This window comes from Vombatus ursinus, unplaced genomic scaffold, assembly GCF_900497805.2.
Source record: "Vombatus ursinus unplaced genomic scaffold, bare-nosed wombat genome assembly UNPS02014945.1, whole genome shotgun sequence".
Lineage (NCBI taxonomy): Eukaryota > Metazoa > Chordata > Mammalia > Diprotodontia > Vombatidae > Vombatus > Vombatus ursinus.
This window is the reverse complement of record NW_020954723.1, coordinates 21,943,516-21,963,694: the sequence shown is the minus strand read 5'-3', so window position 1 is coordinate 21,963,694 and position 20,179 is coordinate 21,943,516. Positions and strand designations below refer to the sequence as shown.

At 41.1% G+C, this 20,179-nt stretch overlaps 1 protein-coding gene across 1 annotated transcript in view; it reads left to right on the top strand.

Annotated features, from left to right (window-relative positions):
* Positions 1-919: 919 nt before the first annotated feature.
* Positions 920-20,179, top strand: part of ESRRB (estrogen related receptor beta) — a 44,745-nt gene continuing 25,485 nt past the window's right edge. The window contains exons 1-2 of the mRNA XM_027844706.1: positions 920-1,322; positions 18,492-18,625. Coding sequence (XP_027700507.1) covers positions 929-1,322; positions 18,492-18,625 — 528 coding nt within the window. The 5' untranslated portion in view covers positions 920-928. The remainder of the gene's footprint in view (positions 1,323-18,491; positions 18,626-20,179) is intronic.

Genomic DNA, 20,179 nt, shown 5'->3' with positions numbered 1-20,179 from the left:
CTGGGGTGGTTTGCCATTTCATTCTCCAGCTCATTTTACAAATAAGGAAACTGAGGCAAACAGGGTGAAGTGACTTGCCCAGGGTCACACAGCTAGGAAGTGTCTGAGGCCAACTTTGAACTCAGGAGTCTTCCTGATTTTCAGGCCTGGAGCTCTATCCACGGTGCCACCTAGTTGCTCCAGAGTTCAAATCTTGCCTCTGGCACTTTATACTTGGGTATCCTTGGCAAGTCACTTAACTTTCCTGGTCTTTCCAGTGCCTTCCTTCCTTCCTTTGTTCTTTCCTTCCTCTTTTTTTCTTCCTTCCTTCTTTTTCTTTTTTTTTCATTTTTGCAAGGATCTTTATGTATAGTTTATTTTAAAAAACATAAATTTAATTATATTTTAAAACTAAGCGAATGTGCAGCCTCCAGAGATCCTTATGTATAGATTAGTGGATCCTGTTTCTATTTGAGTTCAATGTTTCATTTGTAAAATTATGGGCATGAACTAGATAGTTCTGAAGTCTTTTTCAGGATGAGATCTATGAGCCTATGTGCCCTGGTGGTGACACTTATATAGTTTCTGGGCCAGTTACTTCATCATTCTCAGCCTCAGTTTCCTCATCTAGGAACTTGGATCACAGTAATTTGTATTTTCTACCTCATAGGATTGTTGTAAGAAAAGTGTCTTGTAAAATTTAAAAGTGTTATAGAGACATAAGTTACTATTACTATGATGAAATGAAATGATTATATGTGGTATAGTCTTCTGGACAATCCCAGAATACCACCAATCAAATAATATAGAGCATATCTCTTTCTACGCCAATGCCAGGGGCCTAGTCTATAGTCAATTGCACCCTTGCCATACTCCCTGCAGGAACCAGATCCTGGCTTATTTCAATAGGTGATTCCTTCTGTCCTCTCTCTACAGGCTGCTGAATAGGATGTCCACGGAAGAGCGGCACCTCACCTCCAGCTGTGGCTCCTTTATCAAGACAGAGCCTTCCAGCCCATCCTCGGGCATTGATGCTATCAGCCACCACAGTCCCAGCGGCTCTTCTGACGCCAGTGGTGGTTATGGCCTGGCCATGGGTCATCCCAATGGCCTGGACTCACCTCCCATGTTCAATGGCACAGGCCTGGGTGGCACTCCCTGCCGCAAGCGCTACGATGACTGTGCCAGTGCCATCATGGAAGACTCACCCACCAAGTGCGAGTATATGCTAAATGCCATCCCCAAGAGGCTCTGCCTGGTGTGCGGGGACATAGCTTCTGGGTACCACTATGGAGTAGCTTCCTGTGAAGCCTGCAAAGCTTTCTTCAAGAGGACAATTCAAGGTACGGTGATATCTTTGTGTTTGTCCTCAAACATGAGGCATGGGATGTTGTAGAACCTGGGAGGGTCAAGAGCTCTAAAGAGTTACCATGGGGAAGGGACGTTAGACTGTTCTGCTTGGGCTTCAAAGACACAAGAGACATGGATGGGAGTGGTAGAGAGGAGAGCTTGGCTTGATATACAGAAAAATTTCCTAACCATGAGAGCTGATCAAAAGAAGCATCAGCTGTCTCAGGTGATCATGGGTTCCCCATTACTGGAGGCCTTCAAGTAGAGGCTGGATGGCCGCTTGTTGGTGATATTGTCAAGGGAACTCTTGTTTCTCTTCTCACTTGGTGATTTTTGATTCCTCCTGTGTTGCTGGTTTGGGGCAAGCCACTGCATCTTGGGGAGCAGGAGGCAGGAAACAGCATGGTATGGCTGAAAGACTGCTAAACTTTCACATTGAGCTTGGAATCATGGAACTTGTATTTGAACACCAGGTCTACAATTTTTACTTTTGTGACTCTAGTCACTTCATCTTTCTTGGGCTTCAGTTTCCTCATCTGTAAAATAAGGAGGTTGGGCTAGATGACCTCTGAGGCCCTTTCCAGCATTACATCTACAATTCTATTATCCTTCAACTCTAAAATTCCAAGTCTCATTGTCAACCATGTAACAATAATATATGTATATATATATATATATATGTAATCTTTAATTTAAAGCAATTGCATCTTGAAAAGGAAGATGCATGCACAGATATAACATATCAAGAGCACACATGCATATCTAGGCATATTTATCAGTGCAGCTAAAAGATACATCCAGATTGTGACAGATATTGGGATGATACATGTAAATTTTAGTGCTTTGAAAACTTTAAAGGACTATATAAAAAGGCTAGATATGATGATTGCCATTACTATCAACACATATGTATGTATGTGTATAGCAGCAAATGCTCATAGATGCAAAATAACTCTGTAATTATAAAAACTCTACTGCTACTCATCCTGAAAGGGCAGAAATATTGAATTCACAAGGTCCTTTACTTTATATAATTGATGAGTTCCTGAAAATGTTACATGAAAATTGAATTTTTGTAAACTGAATCACATTTTAATTGCCATAGAGAAGCTGACTATTCTCAGGACTTCTATGTTAAATCTTCTGGCAAATGAAGATCTTCCGATTAATTTATCTAATAAAATTGTATCTTCACATATTGTATTTACTTAAAAAAAGGTCAAGGAGCAAATGTCTTTGGGTACACATAGTTCATGTATGTATACTAGTAGTGCTTCATTTTCATATTATTTCTATCATACTTCTACTTCTGACATATACTGAACAGGTGATCCTGGGTTAGTCATTTCAGGGCCCCTGACAATTCTCTTAGATTTAAGTTACAGAGAAGATGCTAACCTACAATGGAAGAGAGAATCTTCTCAACTAGGAGTTCCTTATATCCATGAAATAACAGATTAGGTCTCTATAGCTACTTTTAGATATAAAAGTTTAAAGTTGCTTTTTAGGCAAGGCAATTTCCATAACTCTTGAGTGACTGAATAGATTTAGTTCGAGTTTTCTAAATTCTAAGACAGAAGGCAGAGACATGAACAGGTCCAATTTCAGCCTGAAAAAAAGTGGAGGTTGGTGGGAAGTAATCTCAGTCAGGAATCAGCAAGTAAGAAAAGCAAGTTGTCTTGAGAATCTGCAAATACATTTAATTATTTGCTACCATGAATAAGATAATGATCTCTGCTTAGAAGTCAATCTTGAACTCTTCCTTATAAAATATTGCCACAGCCAGTGCAGATGGACAGTTGGGATAATGACAGAAATCAGTATTTGACAGGTCAGGACTGAGAAATAGATTTTGAAAGTCAAGAAACTCTCCCATGCGGACCAGGTTGCTTTTAATATCAGTTACCTTTTCAGTTTATTACTGACTAAATGGACACAGAGCAGTAGGCACCATATAGAAGTGGAGAATGTAGGAGTCATAAATCACCTTACAGATAATCTAGTTATAATAATTCTTAACCTTTTTTTTGCATCATGTACCCCTTTGGCATTCTGGTGAAGCCTATGAATCCCTTCTCAAAATAATGTTTTTAAATAGTTAAAATAAGATACATAGGATTACAAAGGAAAAATAATTATATTGCAATAATAATGTAATTTTTCTCATCCAAGTTCATGGACCCCTTAAAATCTGTCTGTGGACTCCTTGATGATCTGTGGACCCCAAGCTAAGAACCTCTGGTCTAGTCCAATTCTCACTTTCTGGATGATGAAACTAAGGCATTGAGACACAGTGACTTTTCTTAATGTCAAAGAGCTAGTGAATGGTAAATCCAAGACCTGGATCCTGGTCTTTGGACTGCATATTGATGCTCTTTCTAAAGTCCCATATCATACACATATTCCAAGAGTCAACCTCAAATAAATCATTGGTGTCAGGGAACAGCTGAAGATGCTGGCCACTGGAATGTACAAAATATGTGTGCCAAAGACCAGTGGTTAGAAGCCTATCTGTATGTTTCTGCAAATGGCCAAATGGGATCTACCCAATTTCAAAAAACATTGGAGTCATCCATAACCACTAGAAGTGTCAACACACCGTGAGAAAGGGCTATTAGTAATGCAAATGTCACTTCTCCAACTCTCATTAAGCCCAATAAGTAATAAACCTATTAAGATATACTCACAAGATATTCAAGCTTCACAAAGTTTTCAGAACTAAAAAACAGTAGACAGGATTTCTTCTGCTTAGCTCAGGTTAGAACTGATCGTCAATGATTTTTAATGGCTCTAAAGCAATGGTTCTTAATGTGTGTGTGTGTGTGTGTGTGTGAGAGAGAGAGAGAGAGAGAGAGAGAGAGATGAACCCCAATGACAATCTGGTGAAGCTTATAGACTCCTCAAAATGATATTTTCAAATGTATAAAATAAAATACATGGAATTGCAAGAGAAACCAATTGGATCATGAGCTCCTTAAAGGCATGGATTGTCTTTTGCCTTTCTTTGTATCCCCAAATGCTTAGTACAGCACCGGGCACGGAGTAGGTGCTTAATAAGTACTTATTGATTAAGTATTGGTCGATTAATTATGTTGAAATAATTATCAGGATTTTTTTAAAACGAAGTTCACAGACACCAGGTTGAGAAACTCTTCTCTAAATGGTTCTCTATATGTGGATGGGGCCCATTTGATAACATGCAGATTTCTCCAGGTACCCATCTAGATTTAGGCCATGACATTTATGATTCTGTATCTTGCAGTAACCTCAGTTTGTGATGTTGAAATTAAAATAGAATAAATGGGGGAGGGTCTTCAGAAACCATCCCCAAGGCTTAATCTCATCAGTGTCTTTTTGATGATGCAGGAATTGAGAATATGTCCGTCATATCTGCAGGTAATATGCATTGGTTGGAGTTGTTAAAACTTCAGAGTAGAGAACATAAAAACCAAACTGTCCTGCTAACTTAGAAAGGTATTCCAAGAAAATAAGAAATTTAGTAAAGATAAAGGTAACAGAATAGACTGAGAGACAGAAACTTGACATGATAATTTGAGGGAGGAGAAAGATGGAGGAACCAAAGACCAACCTGGGAGGGTCAGAGTTTTAATATTAGCCAAAGATGTTAGTAGTCAGGTCAAAGATTGATTTCAAAGTCAAAGACTGATATCAAAGTCACTCAAAGACTGACAGCCGTCAAGCACCATGTGACAAACACCAACATGCCATAGATACTTAGAGGAGCCTGAACTGCAGGTGCTGGGAAGGAATCCTGCTAGTATGTCACTGCAGTCATCAAATCTATGGGAGATGATTGTGTCTTGTTAGGATCATCACATTTTTAAAGGACATAGAGAAGTTAGAGAAGAAAAGAAAGGAAACATCAAATGTCAGTGTTCTACATGTGTGACCTTAGAAAGTTGATTAGCCTCTCTGGGATTGTCCTCTTTTTAACTTTCCTATTACTGTAGAAGGCACCAACATCCTTGTCAGAGGCCCTAGATTGGAAACAAGACTCTGCTACTTTCTGGCTTCAGAAGGCAGCTAAAGCACTAAGCCTGGAATCAGGAGGCCCTGAGTTCAAAACTGACCTCAGATACTTACTAAGCTGGGTGACTCTGGACTAGTTACTTAACCTCTGTTTGCCTCAGTTTTCTCATTTGTGAAGTGGACATAATAATAGCACCTATGCTATTGACAAACCAGCCTTGAAATCTCAGCATCATCCTTGACTCCTCATTCACACTCTCCTCCCTCCACCATATCCAATCTCTTGCCAAATTTGTCATTTTTCCTTTTGCAACATCTCTTGTCTCCATCTCTCCTCTGACATGGCCACCATTGGTTCAAGCCCTCATCACCTCACAAATGAACTACTGCAAAAGCCTGCTGGTGGGTCTGCCTCTCCCCACTCCAATCCTTTCTCTATTCAGATGCTAAAGTAATTTTCCTTATGCCATTGCCTTATTCCCAGTGGCTCCCTATTGCCTCCATGATCAAATATAAAATCCTTTGTTTGGTTTGTAAAGTCCTTGACAACCTGGTCCCTTCCTGCCTTTATAGTCTCCTTCTACCTTTCTCTCCTACCTGTACTCTAACATCCATTGACATTTGCTATTCCTCACAAATGACACCTTATCTCCACTCCATGCCTTTTCCCTGGCTGTCCCACACTTTCTCCTCTGCTTTCAGGGATTTCCCTGGCTGTCTCACACTTTCTCCTCTGCTTTCAGGGATTTCCTTGGCTTCTTTCAAGACTTAAATATTACCTTCTGCAGAGGACTTTCCAGTTCTCTCTCTCTCTCTCTCTCTCTGTCTGTCTGTCTGTCTCTGTCTCTGTCTCTGTCTCTCTCTCTGTCTCTTTCTGTCTCTCTGTCTCTGTCTCTCTCTATTTCTCTCTCTGTCTCTTTCCCTCTCCTCTTTCTCTCCTTTCCCCTCATTCCCTTCCTTCCTCTCATTATCTCTCTCTGCCCCTCTCTCTCTCTGTCTGTCTCTCTGTCTCTGTCTCTGGGTGTGTGTTTGTGTCTCTCTCTCTGTCTTTCTCTCTCTTCTTTCTTTTGTATTTTCTTTATATATCTCTCCTTCCCCTTCCCAACTCCCCCATTAGTGCCTTTTCTCTATGATTACTTCCATTTACATTACTTTCCATTGTAAATGTATATCTTACATGTGCAATATTTTTGGGGGGGCACATTATCTCTTCCACTAGAATATGAGGTTCTTGAGGGCATGGGACATGTCTTTTGCTTTTCTTTGTATCCCCAGTGCTTAGCACAGTGCCTAGCATATGGTAAGTGCTTAATACATGCTGACTGACAGTAAAATTAAGGCAGCAGTGGTGGTAGACAATATATTTGAAGTCTCTTTCAACTCTAAATCTAGAGGTCTTTAAGGAATACATAATTCAGAAATCTGGATCTTTATAAAAGATGAATCAGAAGATAATTTATTTGCTTCACAAGGGGATTCACTGTAAGATCTCGTAAGGAAAAATATTAGTTCTTTAGTACTTAAAATAGGACTGAGTTTACCAAAAAATGATTTACAAGCAACATTTAGGAACACATTTGTGAAGTACAGTGAGATAGACTAGTGTGGTCTGTGTAGAAAAAGAAAGACTATAGGAATTGATGCTTTTAAAAGCCAGGCGAGAAATAGGTTCAGAGATGGCTTCATTAACATTGTCAAGGATTTATTTGATAAGTTTTTACAAGAGGGATACTGACCTGTTTTGTCCATGCCCATTGAGGATTGGCTAGGAAAGAAGAAACAAAATGGACAAATATTATTAAGGCGGGGAGAATTTGTTGGTACGTTATGCATAATAGGTGCTTTATAATGTCTGTTGGATTCAGTTGAATTGAATGTCCATATACAAGTGGGAATTGGACCTGGAGATAAAATCTTTTGAGAGAATGACTCTTGGAGATCCCTTTGTATTAGCCAGCTTTATAGGTTCTTTCCAGCCTTGGGAATGAGGAAAAGGGAGAGAGGAAGGTGGAGCTTTGGTGAGAAATAAAGTATAATCAATGATGAACTATTTTCAGTTATTTCAGTCATGTCTGACTCTTCACGATCCCATTTGGGATTTTCTTGGTAAAGATACTGGAGTGGTTTGCCATATCCTTCTCTAGCTCATTTTACAGATGAGGAACTGAGGCAAACAGAACTAAGTGACTTGCTCAAGGTCACACAGCTAGTAAGTGTCTGAAGCCAGATTTGAGTTCAGAAAGATGAGTCTTCTTGACTTTAGGCCCAGCACTCTACCCACCATGTCACGTAGGTGCCCTGTGGTGTACTGGTAAATATTTAACAGCTGGCTTAGGAAAAAAAATACTCACAATATGCTTGTGAGTTGAATTTGCATTATTAACATTTTCTTCATCACTTCTTAAGGCTAGACAGTCAACAAAACAATAAGTCAAGCCCTGATCTGTAGCATTTTCCAATTTCTAAGGTGTAGATGCTCATATTGAATGAGGAGGGTTTTATTACAGGACCTCTTAGGTCTTTTCATGCTCTGACATTTTATTATTCCACGCCTTCTGTTTAGAGCTAACCAAAGAGCTCCCAGTTGGCCCAACAAAGCCAACCCAAGCCTGCCTAAGTGGGATTTAGCTTTCTTTCCTCTTTTAGGGAGGGGGAGTGTAGCATTAGATGAGGCTTTGATGTGACATGGCAGTCCTATCCCTAATAGAATTGATTTGGGAGATCCTGAAGTACGCACTGACCAGACATGCATTGAACTGGTAGGCCACCAGTTCACATAGTGGCCAAATATGGCTCCAGCACCTTTTATTTACAGAAAAGGGGAAGAGTGGGCAGGCTTGTGGTGGGAGGGAGGGAGGCAGAGGGGAGACCTTCCAAATGCTTTTGTTTTTCACTTTGGGCCCTGATATGAGACTAGAAAGAATATTCCCCCGAGGAGAAGCAATGGCAGGAAGTGATTGATCAGTTATCAGAAATGGGGTCTGCTTGGCTGATGTTTGTCTAGATCCAAGTTGTTCTGGATCGCTTCCAAGGCCTTTTGTCCTGGAAAACATTGGCTGATCCAAGGAGAGATGAGTTCAGTGACACACATGGGCATTTAGAGATAAAACCTTTCCAAAACAGGCAGACACTAGAGTGGCACAAGGGTAGCGTCTGGCACCGGGAGCGGATGGGATTGTTGGAGCTGATTTCCATCTGCTTTTCTTGATCTCTTTGGGAAATGCTGTAATCCAAGAGTCATTTCACTGCCAAGTATCCCCTCATGGCATCCCCAAGGGCTGTATGTATAAGCACACACTCTGTCCCAGAAAGCTCTCAGCCTTGGTGGGTTTGATCAAGGGGAGGTCACAAATACAGAACGGTGGAGCTAGGAAGTCCAGAGATTCTTAGCCTTTTAAAAAGTATATTGTAAGGCACTTTACAAGTCTTAAAATGCTACCTAAATGCTATTATTATTATTATCCCGTTTGGCAACCTCATGAAGTCCATGGACCCCTTCTCAGAATGAGGTTTTTAAATAAACATAACAAAACCTATAGGCTTACAAAGAAAAGCAATTATACTGAAATATAATTATCAAAATAGCTTAAAAAAAACTAATCCATAGACCTCAGGTTAAGAACCCCTGATCTAGCCCAACCCCTCATTTTACATATGAGGAAACTGAGTCCCCGAAAGGACAAGTGATTTGCCCAAAAATGCATAGCTAATTTCATAGATTTAGAGCTAGTAGGGGCTTCAGAGGTTATCTGCTTTAACCCTCTAATTTTGTGGTGCAGTTAGCTGAGGCCAGAGAAGTTAGGTGATTTATCTAGAGTCACCCAGATAGTAAGTAGTGGAGAAAGGGTAAGAAATAAGTATATAGCACCTACTATGTGCCATGCACTGTGGTGAGCACTTTACAAATGTTATTTCATCCTTACAACAACCCCGTGAGATAGGTACTATTATTATGTCCACTTCACAAATGAGAAAACTGAGGCAAACAGAGGTTAAGTGACTAGTCCAGAGTCACCCAGTTTAGTAAGTATCTGAGGTCAGTTTTGAACTCAGGGCTTCCTTATTCCAGGCTTAGGGCTTTAGCTGCCTTCTGAAGCCAGAAAGTAGCAGAGAGTCTTGTTTCCAATCTAGGGCCTCTGACAGCTTAGGAGTGGGTAGAGCACTGGGCTTGGAGTCAGGAAGACTTGAGTTCAAATCTGGCCTCAGACACTTACTAGTTGGGTGACTCTGGGCAAGTCGCTTCACCCTATTTGCTTTAGCTTCCACATCTGTAAAATTGGCTGGAGAAGGAAATGGCAGACCGCTCCAGTGTCTTTGCCAAGAAAACTCCATGGACGATATGGATGTCCTGTGGTCCATGGGGTTATGAAGAGCCTGACATGACTGAACAACAAGCACTCTTTACAACGCGCATATTTCCTACCCCTCCCCTCCCATTTAACTTCTGTTTTTGTTTTTGGTCCTTTTTTTTTTTTAATAAAAATCAAAAGGGCTGAGGTGAGATAATAGGAAATTGCCTATCTACTATTGGTATTAGAAACAAACAAACAAACAAACAAAAAGAGATGAAATGGGAACAATTTGTTTTTCAAGGAAACAATCCTAGGATTCTCATAACCTTTGCCTTTGCAGTCAGACCCCAGTGGGAGTTAATTAATGCCCTTTTGCCGTCTCAAAGCTGGACTTTTTTGTTGTTCAGTCATTTCTAGTCCTGTCCAACTCTTCACGACCCCATTTGGGATTTTCTTGGCAAAGATAATGGAGTGGTTTGCCATTTCCTTCTCCAGCTCATTTTCCAGATGAGGAAACTGAGGCAAACAAGGTGAAGTGACTTGCCCAGGGTCAAATAGCTAGCAAGTGTCTGAGGCCAGATTTGAACTCAGAAAGATTAGTCTTCCTGATTCCAGGCCTGGCACTGTCCACTGTGCCTCCTAGCTGCCCTAAAGCTGAACTTAATCAAATTGTTTTGACTGACCTCTGGGTTAGTCCTCTTGGAAGTTGGCTTAGTTACGTGTGTAGATCCTAGAAAGCATCCAGATCTCCCTAGAAAGGAGGAAAGGGAAAGAAACCCATGGAAGTGATGAGAGTCAGGGCTGGAAGAAAGGAGGGAAAAGATTAAGTTGAAGAAGGAAACAAAATGTAGTAATTATAATTATAGTAACAGTAAAAACTAGCATTTCCATACTCTACTTATGAAATCCTTGTCCGTAGACCAATGGTACAGAATACACTCCTCCAGTAATAGAACATATTAATTGACTCATTATAATAATAATGATGGCTAATATTTATATGGCACTTTAAGGTTTGTAAAATGCTTTACAAATATGATCCCATTTAGTCCTCAGAACAGCCCTGGGATATATGTGTTATTATTAGCACCTTTTTACAGATGAGGAAACAGAAAGAGACAGAGAGAGAGAGAGAGAGAGAGAGAGAGAGCACTAAGTTACTTCCTTAGGGTTACAGAGTTAGTAAAGTATCTGAGGCAATATTTGAACTCGGGTCTTCCTGACTCCAAGTCCAGCACTTTAACCAATACATCATCTACCTGTCCTCCCTAGGTAGTTAGTGAGGAAGAGAGAAGAGTACTACCTAGGGTTAAGTGCACAGCATCAGGCTATGGATGCTCAACAGTTGTTTGTTGGCTGGCTGACTGGTACAACTGAAAATTATGTTAATTAGGAGCTAGCTGGATGAATGAATGAATAAATGATAATGAACAAAAGGATGAATGAATGAATAAATGTGTTACAGACTATGAATGAGTGAATGAATGAATGAAAGGATGACTGACTGAGTGAATGAATGAACGAGTGAATGAATAAATGGCTCACTGGCTTCTATGAGTTTCTGGTAACTCCTGACTGCAGCCATTTTTAGAAAAACACTTAAGTGCCTATTATATGTCAGTCACTGAAATATACCATGTGCATCGGAATAATGTGGCCACTTCAGGGAATTCATTATTTACACTAATTAGGACTTGGCTGTATGCATCAAGGGGTCCATCCAAGTGCATGTAGGCATTCTTCATTGACTTGGCTTTTCCAGTGTGTATAGTCAGAGTGAACTCTATTGAGGGATTACAGATGTCATTTAGGGGACTCTGCAATGTTTGATGCCATCAACCCATTATCATCTATAATAAGAACATTGGGTAGACCGTAGTTGAAATGGTTCTTGGTGCCTTTGAGTGCAATGAACTTTTCCATCTCTCTTACTCTTCAGGAACCTGCAAGCCATCTGTTCCTTGAGTTGCAACTCCCTTTTTTCTTCCAGTTTTATTTATAGTTGTTGAGAGGTAGTTAGGTCATGTAGTGAATAGAGTGCTACACCTCAAGTCAAGAAGACCTGAGTTCAGATCTGGCCTCAGACACAAAGTAGCTATGTGACTTTGGGCAAGTCAGTTCACTTCTGCCTGCCCCAGTTTCCTCATCTGTAAAATAGCACCTACCTCCCAGGGTTGTCGTGAAGATAAAACAAGATATTTGTAAAGTGTTTTGCAAACTTTAACACACTCTATAAAATGCTGTTATTATTATTATAGTGAGAACGTCAAGACGAATATATTCTCTTCCTGTAGGAGTGTCCATTCATTTGTCCCTAGACAAGGGTACCAACAGTCAAATTAATGGAGTTCTTTTTGGTTGTTGTTGTTGAGTCTTTTTTCAGCATTGTCTGACTCTTTGTGACCCTTTTTGGGATTTTCTTGGCAAAGGTACAGTAATGGTTTGCCATTTCCTTCTTTGGCTCATTTTACAGAAACTGAGGCAAACAAGGTTAAATGACTTGCCTAGGGTTACATAGCTGGTAAGTGTGTGATTTGAACTCTGAAAGATGAGTCCTCCTGACTCCAGCTCTCTATCCACTGAGCCACCTAGCTGTTACATTATAATTAATTTAATTAATGTTTGTAGATGGTCTAAAAATTGTGTAATTCTTAGTACCCACTACTGCTCCATCATCCTTTCACCACTGAGGCACCATCACCATAGAATAAAGATGCCATAAAGACTGTGCACAGTTTTGTGCTTTTCTATGGTTCATGAGTTGCCAGGGTCAAAGAATCACCAAAGGGCCACTTTACTGTTGAGATGTGACAAATTCAGGTTGACTAGTCCTTGGAAAGCATAGTCTGTTGCCAGAATCATGCTCAAAATCTTACCAGCATAGTAAAACCTGCTTGAGTTTTTGCTCAGTTAGCATAACCTTCAGCAACCCAGGGTCACCTCCACACTACAATGGAGCATTAGAGTAGGACTTTGTCGAGGCTATTTCTTGAGATAAAATGGGAATAATACTGAGGCTATACATTTCTAAATGATAACACTGACAATAGCAAGGTTATTTTTAAAACTAGAGAGGACCATTCTTGTATCTATGCCAGCAGCTACCCAAAATTCGCTCCTCCCCCCAATCTGGTCCCTGACACCTGCAAATTTCTTTAACTCCTTGGCTCCCATAGTGGTTTCTAATTTGCCGATTCCATCTCTGAGATGATGGACTCCCCATTCCATTCCCATAATTCATTGCATCTAAGGTAGGCCATGGTCCCATGCATGTTCATTGATAACTTTTGAAGATAATCCTTGAAAGATGAGTCTTCATTAGTTCAGTCCAGGATGACAGAGAATCTGAGTATCTCATGAGGGGTAGGAAGGAGGAGGGGAGAGGTTCAGATCCTCATGAAGGCTCAGCCATTAATCCATTCATTCATAAGTTTATTTAGCAGCTGCCAAGTCTGAGGCCCTGTTGGTTGTTCAGTGCTTTCAGTCCTGTCTGACTCTTCACGACCCCATTTGGAGTTTTCTTGACAAAGATACTGTAGTGGTTTGCCATTTCCTTCTCCGGCTCATTTTGCAGATGAGGAAACTGAGGCCAACAGGATTAAGTGACTTGCCTAGGGTCATACAACTAGGAAGTGTCTGAGGCTAGATTTGAACTCAGGAAGAGGAATCTTTCTTACTCCAGGCCTGGCACTCTATCCACTGTATCACTTAGCTGCCTTGGGGGCATATAAATGTGACTAACACATAATTCTTGCCTTCAAGGAGTTTACAAGAAGTAGGGGGTGATAAGAGATACAAAATACTTATCAAAGAAAATAGGACACAAATTCAGAAAGTACTCTGACAGTTCATAACAGAGAGACAATATTTTTGGTTGAAAGTATCATGAAAGAGGTTAAAGTGATTATAGATTCATAGCTGGAAGGACGTTAGAAGCAATCTGGTCCAATCCTTTCATTTTTATAGATGGAGAAACTGAGTGACTTACCTAAGGTCACACAGTTGGTAAGTAGTAGAGTCAGAATATCAACCTCCATCCTCTGACTCCAAACACAGCAAGAAGAGGTGAAAGAAAGGTATATCAGGAGTAGGATACAGTATCAAAAAATACACAAAGGTGGAAAATCAAAGATTAATTTTGGAAGATGAGTTGTCCAGTTTAGCTAGACTACAATGAGGGGAAATGGTGCCAGGGTACAGGCACAGTCTCATCCATACTCCATGGGATGGTTCCCACTACAATAAAATATGACCTGAAAGTGCATTTTTTAGAGTGGATTCCTATTGTATTTGAGGACCCTAACATACAAACCCAGGCCTGCTTCTGTGCCTTCCCACCCTACTCCGGAGCTTTGAGGTGAAGCCAATGCACTGGCCTCTGAGTTCTTGATACTTAAAAAAAAAATCTCAAACTGGGTACCCCTTACTCTAAATGTCACAGCTAGAAAATATTCAGCTGTTTTGCCCAGCCTGGTGTATAAATGCTCAGGGAACCCTTGACATATAGCCACCCTACACATGAATGTATATAATCCATGCAAGGATCTTTGAAACTCTCCAAACCCCCCCATCAGAATTTCCCCCAGTCTTGGAGCTCTCCCCAATCACCCCCTTTCTTAGCATACAGGGATATGGAGCAGAACGTGTGACCGCCTGCCCCTGAGAGACTGCTGGAATTCTGATGAGGTAATCTCATCACTTTATCATGGGGCACTTACCGAAATTACAAGACAAAGCTACCAGCCGGCTTTGCTGGCAGCCAGCCTCCAGGCCCATAAAACAAATTGAAAGGGACATAAATAAATAAATAAACAAATAAAATCAGGACCTTCACCTTCCCCTACCCTCACTCCCATTCCCAGTCTGAACCCTAAAGGGCCAAGAACTTTTCTTAGGTTGCTGTTGCTGACCCTCTTTCCACCTGCTCTTGGGAGGTTGGAAGCCAGGGAAACTAATGGGTTCTAATCAATAGAAGCATCGTGCTTAGACTGAGAAAAACAGTGAAGTCCAAGTGTTTCCTCACCTGATCAGGCCACATCTGGAATATTCTGTCCAGTTCTTGATACCTCATTTTAGAACTGACAAACTGGAATGCACCTAGAATAAGGCAAAAAAAAAAATGGTGAGAGCATTCAAAATCATGCCTTGTGAATATTGAAAGATTTGAAGGTGTCAAGCCTGTAGAAGAGCATACTTATTGAAAGGGTCAAAGGATTAGATCTAGCCTCAAAGGGAAGAACAAGGAGGAGCGTATGGAAGTGACAGAGACACAGATTTTGATTCAGCATAAAGAAAAAAAAAACTTCTTAACCATTAGAGCTGCTTCATAATGGGATGGGGTGGTAGTGAGCTCCCAGTCCTTAGTGTATGAGTGGAAAAGGATGACCAGAGAGGTTGTATGTGGGATTCACAATTTGGGTTGGGGTTGACCCAGATGATGTCTGAGGTCCCTCTTAATTCTAAGATTCTGGGATTCCATGATTCTTTAGTGATGGTGGGAACCCTGGCCAACATACTCACCCAGAGGCACCAGTCTTCTGTGGCTGCTTTCGTTTTTATCTGCAGCTGGCAAACACATTAATTCAGCAGTGACCATAGTGACAGCAGAGCCAGGAGTAGATTCCAGTCTTCCTGACACCCCAACCAGCAGCATGCTTTTTGTTATAGCACTCCCATAATAATATAAGAATTAGATAACGATTTAAGATAACTATAACAAGAGATGCCGTAAGGCAATAGAAGTGCTATTAATAATAGCTAACATTTATTTAATACCTCACATACATTGTCTTATTTGAGTCTCTCCATGGTCTTGTGAAGTAGGTGATATTACTAGTAGTTACAACTAGCAGTTACATAGAGCTTTGCAAATATTATCTCATTTGATCCTCACAACAACCCTAGAAAGGAAGGTTTATTATTATCCCTATTTTACAGATGAGGAAATTAGGGCAGACAGGTTAAATGACTTGAACTGGGGTCACACAACTAGTTTATGTCAGAGATGGGATTTGAACTCAGGTCTTCCTGAGTTCCTAGGTTCATAGCTTCTGCTATTACCCACCTCTTTCTCCTCCTTCTACTAGTACTAGAATTTAATTAAGGTTACAAAATGCCGTTCACATGTTATCTCATTTACTTCTCACAACAGCTCAGTGAGTTAAATGCTATTATTATCCCCATTACATTGATGAGAAAACTGAGACTGAAAGAGGTTTAATTATTTTTTCCAGGGTCACACAATGATTAAATGTTTGAGGTGGAACTCGAAGGACAGTGCTCAATTCACTACACCACATAGATGCCCCATTACAGATATTATTTTGATTTTATAAAGGAAGAAACTGATAATAAGTGACTTTACCATGGCCACACAGCAGATAAGTACCACCTCCCAGAAAAAAAAGAGACATTTTGCTGTCTAGTTGAGCGCTCATGAACTCTGTACCAAAGTAAAAGGTCAGTGTGGTGTAGTAGAACACAGGATGGGGAGTCCAGAAACATGGGTTCTAATTTTGGCCCTGCCTCTAGATCTCTCTGTAAACTAAAGCAAGTACCGTCATCCTTTTGGATGTCAGTTTCCCAAAAAGAACTAATGGAACTGCGAGGATGATGAGATAAAAGCTTGTAGATTAATTATATATTGTCTATGCACAAGGAGTTCAATGTGGAACCAAGGATACATGTACAACCTTCATTCAAAGTTATTTAGAGTACAGTTATCCCTTCCACGTCATGACTTTCCCCATCACAGTTTTGATATACTGCAGGTCAGCATAAGAAATTAAATGGGAATTTGGGGGGAGTTTTGCAGAAACTGCAGATGACACACGAAGGCCAGCAGACAACGTGGAAAAAAGTTTAGAAACTTAGAAATGCATAAATGTATGTATAGTATTGTATAATATCAACATATTTTATCTTCTGGTACCATAATAATTCAGACTTCTTCTCTGGTAGGGAGGGCCAAAAATTTTACAAGGATTTTCTAGATTTGGGCAGGGGTACGCTGTGTCCCTGTCCCCGAGATGTGGGTGGGATAACTATACTTTGTGGTCATGATAGATCTCAGGATCTCTCTGCACTGTGTATCCTGGTTGTGACATTTTCTTAATTTTATTGTCATATTGTCCTATGTGCTGGTGGGGATGAGGAGGCAGATATGAATGGGAGCAGAGACCAGCAAAGATATCCTAATATAAAATGGGCTCTCTTGCATTCCCCATTACTGGAGGTTTTCAGGAAAAGGCTAGTTGCTCGTGCGTCAAGGCCCTTGACTCAAGGGTATTATAGAGGGGATTTTTGTTCAGGAATAGGTTGGTCTAAGATCAATGTTTCCCAAAGGTGTTTGTTCTTTGAACCCCTTTCGATAAAAATGTATTGTGAACCCCCAGGGTAATTTAATATGCTATTCATAATAGTTTGCAATTATTTACTGTTTAAGGTGCCATTGAATTTTTAGCATGAGACCCTTGGACCCTAACTTCCAGATTGGAATCACTGGACTAGATCAAGGGCTCTGAACCTTTTGTGTGTCATGGACCCTTTTGGCAGCTGGTGAAACCTGTAGATCCTTTCTCAGAATAATGTTTTAAAATGAACAAAATAAAATATGCGGGATTAGCAAGGAAGCAAATTATATTGGAATATAGTTATTGATTTATCTTTTTAAAAGTTTGTGGACTCCAAGTTAAGAACTTCTGTCCTAGATGATCTCTGGGGTCCATTTTAGCTCTGAGGCTCTCTAATTCTATGGCACGGTTACTCCAAATTGATGGAATCTCCCCAGAGCATTTCTATTTGTCTTTAGAATATATTATCTGGTTATACTTTCCTAATTATGCTTAGCTTCCTCTCATGTTGAAATTAGTTTGCATTTATTGAGGGGAAAGTGACTCATGGATAATTGAGAGTTGACTGGATTGGGTTTTCTTTTTACTATTTTAAGCTGAGTCTGGTCTCCAAGAGTGGCTCTATGTTACCTAGGCTGGTTCAGGATGCGAGGACGGATGCTCAAGGAAGAGATAGGAAACTGAATTTCTAGGGACTAGTCATCTCGCAGTGAACAGCTAGGTGATGCATAGGGCTGGGGATCAGGAAGACTTATCTTCCTGAGTTCAAATCTGACCTCAGACACTTACTAGCTGTGTGACCCTGGGCAAGTCACTTAACATTGTTTGCCTCAGTTTCCTCACCCGTAAAATGAACTGGAGAAGGAAATGACAAACCACTCCAGTGTTCTTCTCCAAGAAAATTCCAAATGGGATTATGAAGAGTTGGACACAAAACAACAGCAACAACAACAGTCACTTCACAAGGCTATGCTAAGTCAGGGAAGACCAGGGAGTTAGCTTCAGGCCACTTAGGTCCTTGGCCCTAATGTTTTATTTCCAGAGCTGCCTTGGTGCCAGGCTGGGAAGGTAGCAGGCAATTCATGAAGTGTTAGGGAAATCAGGCTTGGGTCTTTCATGGGTCACAGAAGCTAAGGCTCAGACCCTCAGCAACTTCCCTAAAGGAGTTAAGACATTGGAGCTCAAACCAACAAAAGCTGTTTGCAGCTGTTCCTCACCCAGGTGATTCTGACTGTAAAGAAATGCCCCTAAGTCTGTTGTTGAAAAGGGGAGCAGTACTTTTAACAAATGGCTATCTAATAAGCTTTGATTATCTGGCTCACTGATGGCTCTAAGGTCAGTGAGGTGTGATGAAATCTTAGGGGAATGTTTGAGAAAAACTGCAGCAGAAAGCTACCAGCTTGGGCCACTGTGGTTCCCTTCACCCTCGCCCCTTCTGGACGGCTGGACAGGTGAGGTCTGGGCAGAAGGGGCAGGTGCTGTGCCATGAGATGCCCTCCAGGAGTGACCTCTCTGTGTCTGGTTGCAGGGAACATTGAATACAGCTGCCCGGCCACAAATGAATGTGAAATCACAAAACGGAGACGCAAATCCTGCCAGGCGTGTCGCTTCATGAAATGTCTCAAAGTGGGGATGCTGAAGGAAGGTAAGAGGCTAGGGGAGGTGGGCGGTGGGGGTGGGGCAGAGCTTTCTGTCTGCTGACCTGTGACCCCTCTACAGTCTCCAAGTTTCCTGGTCTAGGGAGGTCACTGTCCTCAGCTTTTTGAATTCCTTCCCATAGTTGCATTTGCCTCAGCTGGGACTTCTGAACTACTCATATAGGTTGAAGGCAGCATCTACCTCCATGAGGAATATCCTTGATGAATCCTATCAACAATTCAGGGGCTTCTTTCCTTTTTCCAGGCAGAGAGGCGGTATTGGGGATATGTGGTTTAAAGGTGTTGATTGAAGGTCGATATATTTCTCTTCAGAATCCTGACCCATACTGGGACGGGATAGTACCCAACTCCCAAGCTAGCCCTTCTCCTGTCCTCCTTCTCCTCCTCCTCCTCTCCCCTTGAGGTGATTAGGCTATGAATTATTGCAGGAAAAACACTGGATCTGACATCACAAAACCCGGGTTCAAATATGAGTTCTGCTATTTACTGTCTTTGTGACCTGGGGCAAATCAATTAGCCTCTGCAGGCCTCAGTTTCTTCATTCGTGAGAGACAGTGTGGTATAAAGTGCTGGTCTGAGAGCCAGGAAGTCCTGGCCTCAAGTCCTGGCTTTGTTCGACACATGGCTAGTTGTATGACCCCTACGCAAATCACTTAACCCCATCAGTGCTTGGAGCATTTCTCAGACTAATAATGGTAGAGAAAATTTCATACTAAATTGTGAGGTGTTTCCTTATCTGAGAGCTCCCTACATCGATAAATGTGCAGGTCCAGTCCCTATCTCTGTCCTTTCTCATGTGTAACATGAAGAGATTGGACTCAGATGATGTCCAGTGTTCTTTCCAGCTCTAAATCAATTCCACAGACGATTGTCCAATGACACCATGCCATGTTAGTCCTTTTTCCTTCACCCCCTCCATCTCATGTTCAGACTAAAGACTAAGACTTTAAACCCAGGGAGTGGCAAGTGACCCTTTTACTGTGATAGCCCGTAGGGGAGAGGCCCTCATTCTGGAAGAAGTGGATTGCTATGGCTGGCTGTTTCTGGCCCAAGATGCTGCTGCTTCTCCTCCTTGCTCCCCGGCTCTTTTTTCTCCCGTCTCTCCTTTTTCTCTTCCTCCTCCCTTCTCTCTTTCCCCTTTCTTTCCTTATTTCTGTTTCTCTACTTCTCTCTTTCTTTCTTTTTTAAAAATTCTTTTCTCTTTTGTTTCTATCTTACCTGAAACTTCACTTATTGATGTGCTCAGGGTTCCTTGAATAGTGCTCAGCTTCTTTCTTTCTTTTTTTTCTTCCTTCCTTCCTTCCTTTCCGCCTTTCATTCATTCTTTCTTTCTTTTTTCTTAGTTCCTTCCTTCCTTCCTTCCTTCCTTCCTTCCTTCCTTCCTTCCTTTCTTTCTGTCTTTCTTTTTCTTTCTTTCTCCATTCAAAGTAAACTACTAGGAATTCATTCTTATGAATTGACCTTAAAGCTTCATGGTCCAGGATTCCCTCTGGAATGGGGAAAAGCTGGAGTATGTATGGGGTAGGGGGAGGTGAGGAGGAAGGAAGAGAAGGAAAAA